The sequence below is a fragment of the Ailuropoda melanoleuca genome, chromosome 7 (genome assembly GCF_002007445.2).
Source record: "Ailuropoda melanoleuca isolate Jingjing chromosome 7, ASM200744v2, whole genome shotgun sequence".
Taxonomy (NCBI): Eukaryota; Metazoa; Chordata; class Mammalia; order Carnivora; family Ursidae; genus Ailuropoda; species Ailuropoda melanoleuca.
This window is the reverse complement of record NC_048224.1, coordinates 79021929-79039096: the sequence shown is the minus strand read 5'-3', so window position 1 is coordinate 79039096 and position 17168 is coordinate 79021929. Positions and strand designations below refer to the sequence as shown.

Genomic DNA, 17168 nt, shown 5'->3' with positions numbered 1-17168 from the left:
AAGATACTTAAAATTTTTGTAAAATTATGACTTCAAATTATAATTTTAACATAATTTTTGCCATTTCTACAGGAAAAACGGAGAAGATGAGTGCAGTATTTGAAGGTGGGAAAATAAGGGAGATTAATCTAACAGATTCTATTTTCTCTATAAATTATAAGGGTCATTAACTGAGAGCAAGGACGGAAAGGTCATCTTGAAAAGTGGAGAGGTGAGGTTGGCTAAGAGACAGAGTAGAACTACAAAGCAATACTGAGTGCCATTTGAAGACTGTGATCATGAATTTAAAAAGTCATTCAGTCCATTTATGTGATTTTTCTCAGATAACATTCATCTGTCCAAGTCAGGTGCAAAGAAAGAAACAGAAGAATTCAACCAGAGGTTTTTGCAAGGCAAATACCTTTTTCTGAGAAAAGGCTAACATGTATTCTCTAAGGTTATACTTACGCCACATCAAAACGGCTCAAAACGCAAACCAGGAAGGATATAGCAAATGTAAGTGTTGTGTCCATGACATAGCACTTATAATCTTTTATTTTGACTTAGTACTCAAGAGAATAGTGATAACACATACTGCTCATCAATCTTCCACTGGTTATCTCAATTTGGCCCTATATTGTACTTCCTTTTCTATTAGTACATTTTCTAAAAACATATTGATGAGATGTATAAAAATATACTTACTTCAATTATCACTGTTCTAGAAATAGCTTTAATATTTTGAGAAAATGTGTAAAAAGCCAAATACACTTTTTTTTTCTAGAAAACACAGGGATTCATTAATGCTAAGGCAGCAATCTTTTTTTATTGTAGAAATAAATTATATAAAATTTAAGCTGATTTATATCATACTTTATTTTCTATCTTTTATATATATCACACATACTCATTGAAGGAAAAGACTAAAAGCACAGATTTACACCAAAAGAGGTGATAAATAACTGCTCTTACTCCAAAAGAATCATATTACTATAAACAATTATAAATTTCAGATACATGAATAGGCCATGTTCTGTAAATAATAATGCGTTATACATTATATGTTACATAATATTAATTTTATCTTACTACTTTGCAAAATATTTTAGCCTTGTCCATTTTTTCCTTATGCCTCAGTTTTCTCATTTATAATTTAGAGACTCACCTCTTTTTATAGTTTTATCAGAAATTAAGATATTTTGCTAATAAGAATCATCCTTGAAATCTTACCAACAAAGTAAAGTCACATCAAACACACTGAGATTTTTTTTTTTTTTTTTTTTTTGGGAAAAACACAGTGATTCTGAATCTTCCTCATAGATAAAGTTCTAAAGTCAGAACCCAAATCATTCTTTGTGAGGGGCCATCAGGGGGGCAGATACTGTCAGTGAGCAATTGCTACTCAGTATTTTTCCTCTGGTGTGAGAGTAGATCATTATTTCTTTGGTTTGAACACCAGATAAAATCTGTAGTTGGTTGGATTTAGAGTTCATACTATGTAAAAAATATTTATCATTAAATACCAGACTTACATGCAGCACAGGGTGCCTACATACCTAAAATCCTTTTAAAGTGCTGAACTTCACCTTGAATTCAGTCCGGGGCTTACACAGGGAGAAATCCACCCTGTTTTAATTTTTAATTATTTTTCTCTCTCTCTTTTCCCACTTTTTGCTAAGTGTGTATTTCTGCTCCTCAGTTTAAATATGTCTACTCACGTGAATAATAAGAAAGCAACTTCATTTTAGGTAGGGAGACGGTATGTCCCATCTTTGTACTAATTCTGAAGTTGAGACAAATTTTTTATGTATGATTAATTCGGAACAAATGTTGTAAAGAAAACTCCCTCAAACCTTTCATATGACTTTCCCCCATATGTTTATATTCTAGAAAACTGCAGCACTGGGGAGGTGGCGCGCAGAGAGCTCAGCATCGCTACATAAGGAGCAAACACAGAGCAGCACTAACTCAGCTCGAGATTACATGACTCATGTCCGTGTTACTGTGATCAAAGAAAAGAAATTATTGGGACCTACAATGTTATGATACAAAAAAAAAATCGTAACCATCAAATCTCAAAGTGAAGATTAGCAGACTAAAGAACACGAAAACCTTTAGAGTTTTAGGGATGCACTATTTTGCTAACACATTCAAATAAGATTATCAGGAGAGAAGTGTCTGCACTTGCTGCGGCGAGCGGTGGAGGATGCTCTCCGGATCTTTGTATTCGTTGACTGGGTTCATCACAGCAGCGTACACTTCACCGTAGGCTCTGCAGACTAATTCTGTAGACTGCTTTATGATCTGCTCCCTGTTGATAAACAAACATTATGTGAACTCACAATCCGAAAATAAAACACTCACTAAGAATTATAAGAAACTTCATATTTGAACCAATACATTTCATTTTCATAACTGCCACATACATACTATAAAAAAATCATTGTACAACTACACAAGTTACTTTGGTTTGGGGATCAAACATACTTTTTATATTCATTATTTGTTTATTGTTGCAGAAGGGCAGGGGCTGTGTTTTGTCCACAGTTGTACCTTTAGGATTACTAGACAAAAAACAGAAACTGTGACCTACCATCAATGTCCTGATTTTGCAAACATGACTGACAACACAGTAATGTTAAAGAAAGAGGCTTATCATCATTCTATTTATCAACACTCTGAATCTCAGAATAACTTACAGTAAACCATCCTTTCAGCTATAGCTCCTACACTAGTAATCGCATTTTAGATTTCTCATCTATTTATGTTACCAGGTTAAAATAATGTGACACTTGCCTCCAACAAGTCAGCATTTTCCACAAAAAGCATTTCTATATATGCACATAAAAGAATAAAAAGTTTCAAATGAACTGAAGCAAAATTTTAAAGATCTGGCTAGAAAAAATAGCATTGGGTTCATAATGTCTCCATTAACTGCCTCCATGTTCCCATGACATTTACTTCTTGTCATCCTCAGCTACTTCTATTCATGTGTCACTATGCCTAGAGATAAAAACACTATCTTTTCTGATTTTTACAACTAAATTTAAATGTGTCTTTCAAGCTTCACTCCCAAACCTACTTTTTTGTCGTTTATTTCCGTCAGTGGCATAACCATGTTGCATCACCTCAGTTCAGACCCTAACGAACTCTTATATGGAGTACAGAAAAAAGCTCCCATCTGGTCTTCCCCCATTCTAGTCTCTTCCACCTTCAATCTATTATAAGCACTGCTGTTAGATTAATCTTTCTAAAGCATACCTATTATCTTGTCTCTCCCTCACCCAGGGCCTTCCTTCAAGGAGTTTCTCCAATTTCTGAGAAGTCAAAATCCCTCGTCCTGTCGTTTAGAATCCTTTATAATACCTTCCATATCACAACGCTAATCCTGAGGTCTGACATAACTCCTGATTATTCTGTCCTGCTCTTGTTCACCTGAATTCCTCTGCTCTATTCCTTCATTTGCCCAGGGTGCTTTTCTCTCTCTCTCACCCTCAAATGCCCTTAATTCTCAGTAAAAATGTACTCTCTCATTCCCTGATCCTCAGAGCTAGAAGTAATCATTCCATTTTGGAATGTCCATGACCAAAATGATACTTGGAAGACAATCTGTAGAAACATGTATCTGTGGTCTAAGAAAGAAGAAAGTTAATTGGATGGAATGAGGAGGGAAGTACACTAATGACCTATGATCATCAGCACCCTGTTCTGATGGGGTCTCAAACTCTTGGTGAGGTGAAACGACTTGACATTTCCCCAAACTACTAAAGCTTTCAAAATGAGAGTGGGTAGAAGGAAGTTACACTGAGGAAATTCTCTGAGCAGAGTGGAGTAATGCTACTAGCTATACTACCTTTTCACTGGAAGGGAGGATGGTAGAAACTGGTTTGGAAATCTACTTAACCAGATGATCCTTCGAGATATTTTTGATCTATTAGTGATCATTCCTATAATTAACTGAACACAATAATAAATGCATCAGTACGATGCAAAATTATTTTCCATACATGAAATTGGTGAAAAATACTATAAACTGATATTTTAAAAATCTGTTAAATACACATTTGATGTCCATTTTGCAACAAGTCAAATTATGAATTTTAGACATAGTGTTTTTCATTCTTTACTCAAAGCAGTAAGACAGATTGATTTTGGGGGGGTGTATAAAGCATCCATTACTTATACCTCATACTCTAAAATCTATACTCCATCTGAACATAGTGTGTTACTTATACTACATAAAGAATACAGACAGACAAGGCTATTCCCTCTCACAAGAAGTTTAAAATCAGAATATGGTAATTGTACCATATATTAAATATAATTTTTAAAAATCCAGAGTAACTGGTAAATGTAGAATGAATTGCTGAAAAATCTGAATAAATTTTAAATTTTATTCCCAAGTCCAAATGATGAAAAATTTTAAATTTATTGGAGTTTAGTTGTAACCCAGGGCAAGCTTCTGTTTGTAAGCTAAACTAGCTTACAAATGTCTACAACTCACAATGCATCAGAAAAGTCATTATAAATCTGCAATGGAGAAAACCAGAACAAAGCAATACTGCTAAGACATAAATAAATAAAATCAAGCCAATAATATGAATAAGAGTTCATAATTTACTTTCAAAGTTGGTGTTCGATAGTACAGGGTTTCTCATTCTGTTCCTCAGTTTAGGAAGCTACCAAGATAGGGAAGGGATTATAAAATGAACACGGCTGTGCAGAACAAGATAAAAGATACCAAAGCTCATGGAGAAAAGTCGTCTTTCATGTAGTGGGGTGAATAAAGAAAGGAGAAAGAACTGTTCCTCCTGGCCTGTCAGCTAGCTGCTAAAGCCAACCAGGGGAGAAAGGCAATGGGAAGAGAGATTCTCCAAAGTGAATCTGAGTCAAATCCAAACTGTAAAGCGCAAGAACTGTGACTGATAATGATCTTCCACATTTCTGAACAAATATAAGAGTTCACTACCACTACCAAAGCCAGGTATAGGTCCACACACTCACATTCAATATTTTTTTTCTAATGAACGATGTATAGTAGAGATCAAATGGTACAGTGATGGACATTACTGTCAGAAGACCTTGACTCTAGTTGGAGCTCTGCCACTATTACTCTGTCTTGAACAAGTAATTCAGCCTTTCTAGAACTAATTCACTACAATAAGGCAAAATATTGAGCTTGATAATATTTATAGGGTACTTTTAGCTCTTAAATTATTCCATTGGATTAAGGGCATTTTAATGATCTGCTATTTAAAAAAAAAAACCCTCTACATGCCTATCTATTTATACACATACATACATACATATGCATACATCACATGTATACATACACATATATAAACATACATGCATGTTATTCTGGGGAATTGGATTCCTTAAATAATGATTTATAATAAGCATATCAGTTATTTGTATGTAAATATTTTTACTTTTATATACAAATCTGAGGTGTTAAAAGTTTTACTTTCTTGCCATTTTACTATCCCCTCCTTTTTATTTATAGTGTTAATTACTATGCAATTAGTATGTATCTTTTATCTTAATAAGTATATGCATGTATCTGTATATCTGTCTGTCTGCCTGCCTGGTGTCTTGGACCAAATTATTAACTAACATCATTTAAGAAATACAGAGTCTCAAATAATAATGAATCATTATGGTGACAAATAATCAATGTTCAAAAGGGAAGTTTCAGGTATTCTCTAACTAAATACAAACTCACCAACAAATCATGTCAGTCATGTGCTTTTGAAAACCTGGAATGGGCTTATCCACTGATCAACTCGTGTACAGATAGGAAAAAAAGCAATATTGTTTTTTAGTGGTGTATGCAGAGCACTGGTGCCAGCATGGGCAGCCACCTCACACCTACACACTGTATTCTGATCAATCACAGCTGAGTCCACAGCTGGTGGATGGAGAGTACTTTCAGAATTTTTTTTTTTAATTTGAATTCAATTAATTAACATGTAGTGTATTATTAGTTTCAGAGGTAGAGTTCAGTGATTCATCAGTTGTATATAACACCCAGTGCTCATTGTGTCATGTGCCCTCAACGCCCATCACCCTGTTACCCCATCCCCTTACCCATCTCCCCTCCAGCAACCCTCAGTTTGTTTCCTAGACTTAAAAGTCTCTTATGGTTTGTCTCCCTCTCTGATTTCGTCGTATTTTATTTTTCCCTCCCTTCCCCTATGACCCTGTTTTGTTTCTTAAATTCCACATATGAGTGAAATCATACGATAATTGTCTTTCTCTGATTGACTTATTTTGTTTATAGCATAATACCCTCTAGTTCTATCCACATTGTTGCAAATGTAAAATTTCATTTTTTTTTTTTGCTGGCTGAGTAATATCCCGGCGCGTGCATGTGTGCACGTGCATCCAGGCACGCGCGTGTATCACATCTTCTTTATCCATTCAACTGCTGATGGACATCTGGGCTCTTTCCATAGTTTGGCTACTGTAGACACTGCTTAGAATTATTTCTGTTGGTTAAAATCTAAAGATAGGTCCTGCTTTTCACATGACCAAAGAATATGCAAAAAGGGCAGTTGAAAGGGAAAAAAATTTGAATGTAAGCTATGATATCTATAAAGTTAGATCATTAACTTTCTTGGTCTCTTTACTACCATGAAAATCTCATTGGTAGTCATTTATTAGGTGGTGCTCTATTGGCCTTTCGACAGTTTAATAATCCTCATAGTGCAAACAGAACTTTCAAAAAATAAAACATGACTCATAAAAATAAAGAATGAAAGAATGTCAAAAATTTAATAACTTCTTCATGAGGAAACTATTAAGATGGTAAAGCCAGTTCACAGAATGTTTTGAGGAACTGGTCATTTACAGGCATTTGGAAAGGAAGGTTAAAATAAAACAGGTTAGACACAGAACGGGTTAATGTCCCGTGAAGCAAAAAAATACACAGGACATGAGGAAGCATGGGGCCTTTAATCAACAATAAGGAGAGCATCGAACTATGAAACATCCCCCCAAATAATTAAATAAATCCTGAAGGGCCTGTTAACAACGCTTCAGTGTGACACAGAAAGGATACACTGCTCTCCCAAACCTGATGTGCCGTATTTCCAAGTTTCAGAAAGTCTTTCTTACTTTTAGAAAGTAGTTTGCTATACCAGTGTATCATGTATCAAGGATAACAGTCATGTAGTTAATCAACTACTGGAAAAAAGAAAAAAGAAATTGAAAGAGGAGAAGATGAGGATGTTATAAAATAGTACAGAAGGGCAGTACTTTTCTTATGTATCAGAACACCAGGCATTAAGAAATGAATTTGTCCAGTTATAAACATCGCAATGTCCTAAAAATTTAGTATTATAAATCTCAAAAATACTAATAAAGACTAATATATAACTAAATGGAGATATCGTCCATTTTAAAACATGTTCACAAAACATTTTAAATAATTATTTAAAGCATTTAGCTGTGATAAGAAATGAACTGCTTACTTCTACAATCAGTGAGCTTGTCATTCATCAGTACTTTAGGATTTTGGTTGCCATAACAACATGACACAACTTTCATCATTACCATAAACCCAGCAACTCTAAAAATAGCTTATTTCAACATTCAGGCTCTGTGATCACTAAAATTGAGCTTTATTACAGAACCACAGTTAAGAGTGCAGTAAAATGCATCACAGGAGAGAAGTCATTAACAGTTTAAGCCTGAAAAACTAAAAAGAAAAGATGATAATATATTTATAAACAATACATGGGTTAAAGAATTTTTCTTTTAACATAATACAAACATCAAAGACGTCACAATGGGTCAAGTCAATTTTCATCCCAGGTCAGTTTCCTGTCACTCACTGTAAAATTAAAGTATATCTTAGGGGCACCTGGTTGGCTCATCGGAAGACCATGCAACTCTTGGTCTTAGGATTCTGAGTTCAAGCCACACACTGGGTGTAGAGATTATTTTAAAAAATAAAATCTTTTTTAAAAAAGCATATTTTATGTGACACCATGCCCACAAATCTCATGTAAGTGTTACCTATCATGCAAACGTTTTTCAGCTTCCTTTAAAAATAATAAAGTAATATAATCTCAACATAGAAAGGACTAATAAAGATACAGTTCAGTCCAGTGTTAAACAGAATAGGTTTTGGAATCAGAAATACTGGATTCAAATCTTGGCTCTGCTTCTTACTAATTGCTTGCCCTTGGTTCAATTACTTAACCTTTCTAAGCAATGTCCTCTTCTGTAAAGAGGAAATCGTAAATCATGGACTCACTGGGAGGATTAAGTGAAGTTAATGGATCAATCTTGTTGAGGTATTCAGATTTTACATTGTAGGGGTTGGGGTGGGGCAAGGGTGAAAACAGAATAGTTCAGAAACTAACGTGATAGTACAGGTACAGATGACACTCCCTTGGACCACAGTGGTAACTGTGAAGATGTTCAAAAATAACTAGTTTCCTCTCACATACTTTTTTCTAGATAAACATTTAATGAAGTGGTTCCATGGGAATTTTTTTTTTTAAGATTTTATTTATTTATTTGACAGAGAGAGAGACAGCAAGAGAGGAAACACAAGCGGGGGGGGGGGGGGGGGGGGGGGGGGGGGGGGGGTGGGAGAGGAAGAAGCAGGCTCCCAGCAGGGAGCCCAATGCGGGGCTCAATCCCAGAACAGCCAGGATCACTCCCTGAGCCTAAGGCAGCCACTTAATGACTGAGCCACCCGGGTGCCCCTCCATGGGAATTTTGATTGAAGTTATACTGAATTTATTGGTTTAACTATATCACATAACCAGTTTGAGAAGAATACTATGTGACTATGTTGGAACACTGAAAATCTACAGCAAACATCACACTTAATGATGAAATATCAGAAACATTTTCATTAAAGTTCAAAATAAGATATGCACATTCACTATTACATCTACTATTTACCTTGGAGCTCTTAACCAATGTAATGAATTTCGTTATAAATACTGAAAAAATTAATGAAACTCATTGTTCTTAGATGTCTTTACCCAAAACTAAACAACTGATAAGCTAATAGAACTAAAATAGAGTTTAGTTGCTTGGCCAGATTCAAAATTATCATACAAAATTTAGTATGTTTCTTATATACCAGCATTATCTAATTAGAACAGGTAATGGAAAATAAAAGATCTTATCACAGTCACAGAATTATTTCCTAAGAATAAACCTGTTAATATATAGAGAAGATTACATGAGGAAATTACAAAACTTTATTGAAAATTCTAAAAGATCTGAATAAATAAGCATACCATGCTCATAGATGGGAATATTCACTAATGGATTATATTTTTTCAGTTCTTTTTTGCTCATTCTTAGATTAGCTTGGTGAATGTTTCATATGCACAGGAAAAGAATGTTCCCTTCTACAGTTGTGTGTGGTATTCTGTATCTCTCTGTTAGAGGTTGAGCTGATTAGTGGCATTGTTCGGTTTTCTACACCATACTAGATTTTTGTCTACTTTTTCTGTCAACTACTAAGATAGCAGTGCTGAAATATCTACTTTTAATTGTCAGTGTATCTATTCTTCCTCAATTCTTTGAGCTTATACTGCTTGTTTTTTGAAGCTCTGCTATTAGTTGCACATATTTAAGATAATTATATGTTCTTCATAAACTGATTCTATTATTATTGTAAAATGTCCCTCCTTATCTTTGGTATCTGTCCTGCAGTCTAATTTTTCTGATATTAATATAGCTACCTCAGCTTTATTATGATTAGTAATTTGCACAGTATACCTGTTACCATCCTTTTAAAGTATCTGTATCTTTATATTTAAAGTGGATTTCTTAATAGATAGCAGACAGTTGGGCCCCGCATTTTCACCTAATCTAAGAAGCTCTGCCTTTTACCTGGAGTGTGTTAAGTCTATCACATTTAATATAGTTATTTATAAGGCTGAATTTAAGTCTGTCATCCTATTTTTTTTTATACTTGTCCCTTCTGTTCTTTTTCCTTTTCTGCTTTGTTTTGATATGATTGTTTTTTAGCATTCTATCTTATCTATTGGCATGTTAGATAATTTTTATTCAAGAGCTTGCTGCAAGGTTCACAATGTACCTTCAAAAATACTATACAATAACCTTATAACATCATAAATGTACATTTCTACTTTCCTCCCACTCTATCTTTTGTGCATTTGTTGTCATGAATTTTATTTCTATGTTTTAAAAATTCCACAATTCACTGTATTTTTGTTTTAAATGGTCAACTATCAACATCTTTTATATTTGGTATTTCCTGTGCTCATTATTCCTCTGTGAGTTTTCTTCTGGTATTCTTTTTCTTTAGCCTGAAAGACTTCTTTTATCATTTCTTATAGTGCAGTATACTGGCGATAAATCCTCTCTGCTTTTGTTTATCTCAAAATGTACTTAATGCTCTTTCAGTCTGAAAGATACTTTTAATGAATACACTATCAAAGTAGATATTTAAAGATGGTATTCTATTGTCTTATGGTTTGCACCATCTCTAACCAGAAGTCAGAAATATACTTACCATTATTCCCTGCTAACAATATGTCTTTTTTCCCTCTGGCTGCTTTCAAGATTTTTCTCTTTATCAATGGTTTTGATTATGGTGTACCTTGGTATAGTCTTCTCTGTTGGGTTATTTAACTTCTTGAGTCTGTGGGTTCATGTTTTCTATCACATTTGGAAAAAGTTGTTTTATTTCTTCAAATTTTTTCTGACTCAATCTCACTATGACATTCCAGTTATGCCTACTTTAGGTTGTTTAATATTATGTCACAATTCACTAAGACTCTCCATCTTTTTCTAGTATTTCATTTTTTTCTATCTGTACTTCAGTTTGGATGGTATCTACTGTACTCTTTTCAGGCTGCCTGATCTTTCTCTCCGTGTCCAACAGTTATGCCTACTCAGTTAATTTTTCATTTTAGATATGATACTTTTTGGGTACAGAATTCTCATTTTGTAAAATTCCTTATTTTTTCTCTCAGCATAATAATGTTTTCCTTTAAGTCCCTGAACACACTGTAAACAGCTGTCCTGAAGACTTTACCTGCTAGCTCTATAAATTGTCATTTGTCAGTTTTTTCTACTGACAGATTTTTTTCTAGTTTTGGTTCATATTTTCCTACTACTTCACCTAAGTAATTTTTTATTGCATTATAAATGCTACACTGTTGATTGTCTGCATTTGTTATCATCCTCAAGAGTGCTAAGTGTTGTTCTGGAAGGCACTTAATTTAGTTGAAGATCAGCATGATATTTTAGAGTTTGTTTTTAAGCTTCTTTGAGTCTAAAGTAGCCTTTCCTGTAGAACTAAATTAACCCTGCTTTTAAGGCTTGGACTTTGTGAAGTTTCTAAAGCACTGTGTAAGCTCCAGTTATTTTTCAGCTCACAGGTTTCCAGTAACTGTTCTTTCCCTAGTAGTCCTATTTTCCCCCAAAACTACTTTATTTTTATTGATACAGGTATTCCTTTTTTTTTTTTTAAGGTTTTATTTATTTATTTGACAGAGAAAGACAGCCAGAGAGAGAGGGAACACAAGCAGGGGGAGTGGGAGAGGAAGAAGCAGGCTCCCAGCGGAGGAGCCTGATGTGGGGCTCGATCCCAGGACTCCGGGATCACGCCCTGAGCCAAAGGCCGACGCTTAACGACTGCGCCACCCAGGCGCCCCGATACCGGTATTCCTGATCGTTAATATGTGTGGCTTAAAAGGAGGCAGTTAAAGAAAAGAAGAAAAAGAAAAAATTATTCTGTCTACCTTTTTAAAAATATATTTCCTTTAAAGGCATTATTTTTTAATTATTAAATTATTTTCCTAAGATGAACAAGAGTTCTCAAATCACATCCAATTTCTGATATGCTCACTTTAGGAAGCATCTATAATTTCCTTTATTTCTTAAATTACTCATAGAAATAATTCTGAATCATCAAGAAAAGACATTGAGAATAACATGTATTTTTAACTGTGGTTTCTGTAATCTAATCTCTATATTTACACCATTGAAAGGTGACTACTGGGGTTTGGCACTGAAAAAAGAACACACCCTTCTAATTCACCCCAAGGAAGAAAGGAAGGAAGACATCCTTAAAACTATTTTCTTTCCCTTTTCTTCATTTCCTATACAACTTTGCTTCCTGGCATTTATTCAATAGTTTATTTCGAGGCTGAGGCATTCAATCAAAATCTCCTTTGAAAGGCAGTCAAACTCTTCAAGACAAAGAAAAGGGAGACAAGAGTGATAGCTGTCCCAGAGGTATTGCAACCATAGTAAAGTGCAGGAAGGCAGAATAGTAACAAATTTTTAAAAAAGATTAAAAAAGAATATTTTATATTTCAAAGATCTATTTCAAAGAAACAAATGACATTTTAAATAAAATATGAATAGAAAAGAAATTGGTGACATAAAAATATGAAATTAATTTTGATTAAAAATGAATTATCATTTTGAAAAGGTTCAAAATTTAACTGAATAAAAGTTCTGTCCTATTGTCTCAAATGCTTTATAAATAAGATCAAATATTGTGCCTATACAATAGCAGAGATAAGGACAGAAGTTAATTTTGAAAATAAGAAAATGCCATCAATAAAAAAAAAGGGAAAAAAAGTAAAAATTCTCTAACTCTATGCCTGAGAAAAAAAATGGTCCATCCCATTTCCAGCCAATTCTAATTGGTATCAAACTTTTCTTCATGTTGAGTCTAAAGCTGCCTCCTTGCTTTATTTATTGCTGTAGACCTACTATCCAGAACAACAACAAAAAGTGTACCGCCACCTCTGTACCACTACATCCTTGCAGATAACTGAAATTTTTTCTTCAAGTTTGATTATTCTTTCCTTACCGTAATTTTTAATATAAATATTTGTCCACATGTCTAATTGACCCAACAGACTATAATCTCCATGAAGACAGTGCAAATGTCTTTTAAATCTCAATCCTTGCCTGTTATATAGAAAGTATTTAATACAGAACTGGATGAATGGAAAGAAAAAAAACGCATAGAGTTAATTGTCTAATTTCCTACTCTTAGACAATTTAAATTTGTCAATATATTCCTTATAAACAAGAAAGTCAGACAATATGATCTGTCTCTTCTAACTGTAGCTTTCTAAGATTTTAATATATAGTTCTTTGTCTTGAACACATTCCTAATATGTGATATTGAACAATTAAAAATATATCCCCAGATCCAAAACAGTCTATAAAGTCATACATCTGCACTGCGAAATTAATATATTGTTGATCTTCCATGACATTTTCAATGCCATTCTGACATGTTTGTGGAACTTGGCATTATGGCTATACACATCCAATTATATTCACATTAATTTTATAAACCATTCACTAAATAGAGATTTTGGAGCTGTATACATGCAAGCAATAAATATGAACAGGGTCTCAGGTCGGATCTCCTATGCTCAGGCATAACACAAGGTTGGTAACTATAGATCTTCAACGGTAAATCTATTCTTGAAAATAAATTTTTTCTAAGAAATGTGCCTGATATTTTTAAAAATATATGAATTTTTACCAACTAGTTGAAACCAAAAAATACTTACTTCACTGTGGCACTTAAAAGAAAGTTCAGCTGTGGCAATAGCAAACTGTCTGGGGCTGACAGGTAACGATCAAACTGAACCTACATGAATGAGAGAAAGAGCATATATTTGCTAGTAGACATCTCAAATAAACTATCACTTATAAGGGTTAAATCTTGGCAAATATACCATTGTACAAATAATGAGTTCTTTGTGATCAAAATGAGTTATTGCTTCAACATTCTAACTAAAATTCCCTAAAAGTGTCGACTTCTTAATGTAGTCAATATCAGCAATAGCTACTTTAAAAATCCTGAATCCAAGTCATTCATTCTAATCTCCTTCACCAAACTTTTGAGTAACAATATTAACAAGAAAAGTCATCAGATTTCAAGTTTATCTTACTTTCTTAAATCCACTGCATTTGTTAATTGTTAATTTACCTATTCATTCAACCTGTATTTATTGAGTAGCCACTATTAGGAAGGTACTGTATTAGGTAAAGTGTATGTAACAGTGGCGTAAGAGGACAGTCCCTAGCTTCACAGAGCTTATGATCTACTGAGAAAGGTAGTAAACAAATAATAATGTAAGTAAATATAGAATTACAAATTGTGTTAGATGCTATGAAGGAAAAACACCAAATTACTATAAAAGTGTAAATCAGGAGGATGGACCTGGTTTCTGTGTTTGCCAAAAGAATCTGAGGAAAGAACTTTTGAAGTGAGATCTTAAGAAATGAACAGAGATTAAGTAAGAGTGGTGTAGGCGGGGTTCAGAGAGTAGCATGGATGGGACAGCATGGATGAAGGCTTGAGGTGAAAAAGAGAATGACTAACAGAGATCAGTTCATGTAGGTCTCCTACTCTTTTTTTAAAGGATTTTAATTCTTATCGGTAAGAGCATTTAGGAAACCACTGAAGGAGGGGAATAAATTGATTTAAGTTTTAAGAAGCTATGTCTGGCTACAGCAAGAGGGGAAGATCGTGATGGTAGATGCAAGGACACCAAATAGGTAGCTATTGAAGCATCTTAGACTATAAGGACAATAACATGGTAAACAGAAGAGGAGAGATATTTGAGAGAACTGGACAGTAAAATCATCAGCATTTGGTTAGTGACAAGGTGCAGGGCTGACTCCTAGATCTGGAGCTGTATAATTTAATTCAGAACATTATCACAATTCATAACTGTATTCTTTTCATATTTATTTAGCTGTGTAATAGTTACACTCCTTACTAGATCACGTCTATTTTCATTCCAATTCTTAGTATGATGCCTAGGAAGCAGCAGATAGTGTTGAAATGATAATGGACAGATGCTCTTACCACTTTCTGAGTTGGGAAACTTGGAAAAGAACCTGGGGGTGGGGGGGGTAGGAAAGACTTAGAAGGGTTCAAGTCTGGGAAATGATGAACTGAAGTGCCCTGAAGCATTCGCGTGAAGGCAACAGACGGTTCTATATAAAATGACGGACCACACACAAAACAAGATTCTGTTTCTTTAGAGAGGCAGATATTCAACTTAATTGCTATTGAAGTTTAAGACCAAGCACAAAATAATTTGTAATGGGGTTTAAATATATTTTGTGGGTTTATATTATGGACTGGATATATGTTGGTGGGGGAGAGAAAGAGGGAGGAAACACATTTATTGAGTACTAACTAAGATTACTGATCTTAGTGTAGACTTACCTCCTCATTTGGAGGGGGGCGGAATATCTTGAAGTGAGACTACTGGGTACTATGGTGAGTGTACATTTAACTTTCTAAGAAAGTTATCTTTTTTAATTAATCTAAAATTTATTCATTTTCATTTATTTTTAAACATTTTAGGATAAAATCTTCATATTTTTATAGTTTTTACTGTGATGTTTGATGAACAGAAGTTGTAACTATTACTTCTCTCTATGTACATAATATTCCTTATTTATCTTATTTAGTGTTTTTTAAATCTATTTTATCTAATATAAATATTGTCGGCTCTGTACTCTTTGCCTTGTTAGGTATCTTGTGGGCTTATCCTTTTCGTTTAATTTAGCTCTGTAACATGATAGGTAACAAAGCCTTGGCATTAAAAGGCATCCAGGAGAACTATGTGCTACAGTCAAGCCATTGTGGTAGGGAGCATGTGTGAGTATTTAAATACTTAGGATAGGTAGTATAGCAGCTGAGAGTGTCAGTACTAGGTTGAATGGGGTTGTTCAGAGGATTAGAGTGAATACGTGAAAAACACTAGCACACTCAATTAACGCTAAAGACATTGTTGTTATTACTGTTGCTAGTGTATCCTTACAAAGCTTTCAAACAAGATCACCCTACGATGGCTAAACACGCATCATCCAACTGGTGGATATACATACATGCCGAATATATACGTAAGACGTGGAAACACGCTACGAGAAGCGGTGCTCATGCAGATGTGCAGGTAAGCTCTTCACTCGAAAAGAAGGAAATAAAGTGGAGGTTCAGGGAGTCTCACACTCCAGAGTAATATGTTATTTTAAGACTGGAATCCAATTTCAGTTATCATCTCAGGAAGAAATCAAGAACTATATGCCATAGATCACTGCCAGTAAGAAGTCTTTAATGATATAGAGCCTAACTTGTTTGCATCTGTCAGTCCTGTTTCTCCATTACGTTTGAAGTAAAACTCGGAAAATGAAGAAAACCTAAACAGGAATGATGAGGTGTTAGTAGAGTGGAGCAGTACTACAAACGTATGTCTTGGTCAGACCTTAGTTAAAGCAAACGTGTGTACAACCATTATTACTGCATCCAATGTGAATACAGCGTATCAAGAGATAAAATTACCACCCAGGACAAAATTATCACACAGGAAAAAATTAATAATGTTCTATGAGGAAACCTATGTTGAAATGCTTTACTATTCACTTACCATTGCAGCCTTCAGTGCCACAGAATCTAGGTTGGGCAAATTAGCTAAAGAGCCCTAAAAAACAAAACAGAACAACAAAAACAAGACATAAAAAAAGGTGCTATGGTTTCAGTTCACTTACGAAATATAGTCTATTAATAGATTGCCCAAATGTGGACATTCAGCTCCTTTCCAAAGAACTCAAGTCTCATCTCTTCAACCTCAATTAGTGCAGGGACTATGACTTGCTCATTTTTGTGTAACCAGCACAACGGCATGCAATCATATTTGCTGAAGGGAGTGACAAGCACAAGTTTATTAACAATGGGAATACCAGGACATTTCAGATTTACACATAAGCAAAGCAAAAACGCAAGGAAGCACTTAGAAAATGTCAGTACGTCAGGGAGGCCTGAAGCTGCACTGACAATTTTAGATAGTGTAAAATAGCAGCAGAATTGATTCTCCTTTGGTAGAAATTTGCTTGCTGCTTTATCAGAATAAAAAATTTGCAAGGTGATTTTTGAAAGCTTCATTTTAAAGTTCCTGGACTATAAAATATTCTTCACATTAATGCTATTTAAATGAGTTCTCTGCTTTTTAAAGAAAGATCCTTCCATGGATTTCTCGAGTTCCCCCACTCCCTTCGCAATTTCCACCGGAGTTCTATAACTTAAGAAGATCTTGTGCTGGCCTCAAAGTATTTACCTTTCCAAAGTAAAAGACCAAGATTTGCTAAGTTAAAAAGGCGATGACTGTATTTACACAGTCATCTATACATTCAAT

At 34.4% G+C, this 17168-nt stretch overlaps 1 protein-coding gene across 2 annotated transcripts in view; it reads right to left on the bottom strand.

The window, feature by feature from the left end:
- Positions 1–505: 505 nt before the first annotated feature.
- The window catches only part of COG6 (component of oligomeric golgi complex 6), an 85357-nt gene continuing 68694 nt past the window's right edge, over positions 506–17168 (bottom strand). For both annotated transcript variants that reach the window (XM_034665089.1, XM_034665090.1), the window contains exons 17-19: positions 16404–16457; positions 13527–13606; positions 506–2290 (exon numbers count right to left, since the gene is read on the bottom strand). In XM_034665089.1, coding sequence (XP_034520980.1) covers positions 2143–2290; positions 13527–13606; positions 16404–16457 — 282 coding nt within the window. In that variant the 3' untranslated portion in view covers positions 506–2142. The remainder of the gene's footprint in view (positions 2291–13526; positions 13607–16403; positions 16458–17168) is intronic.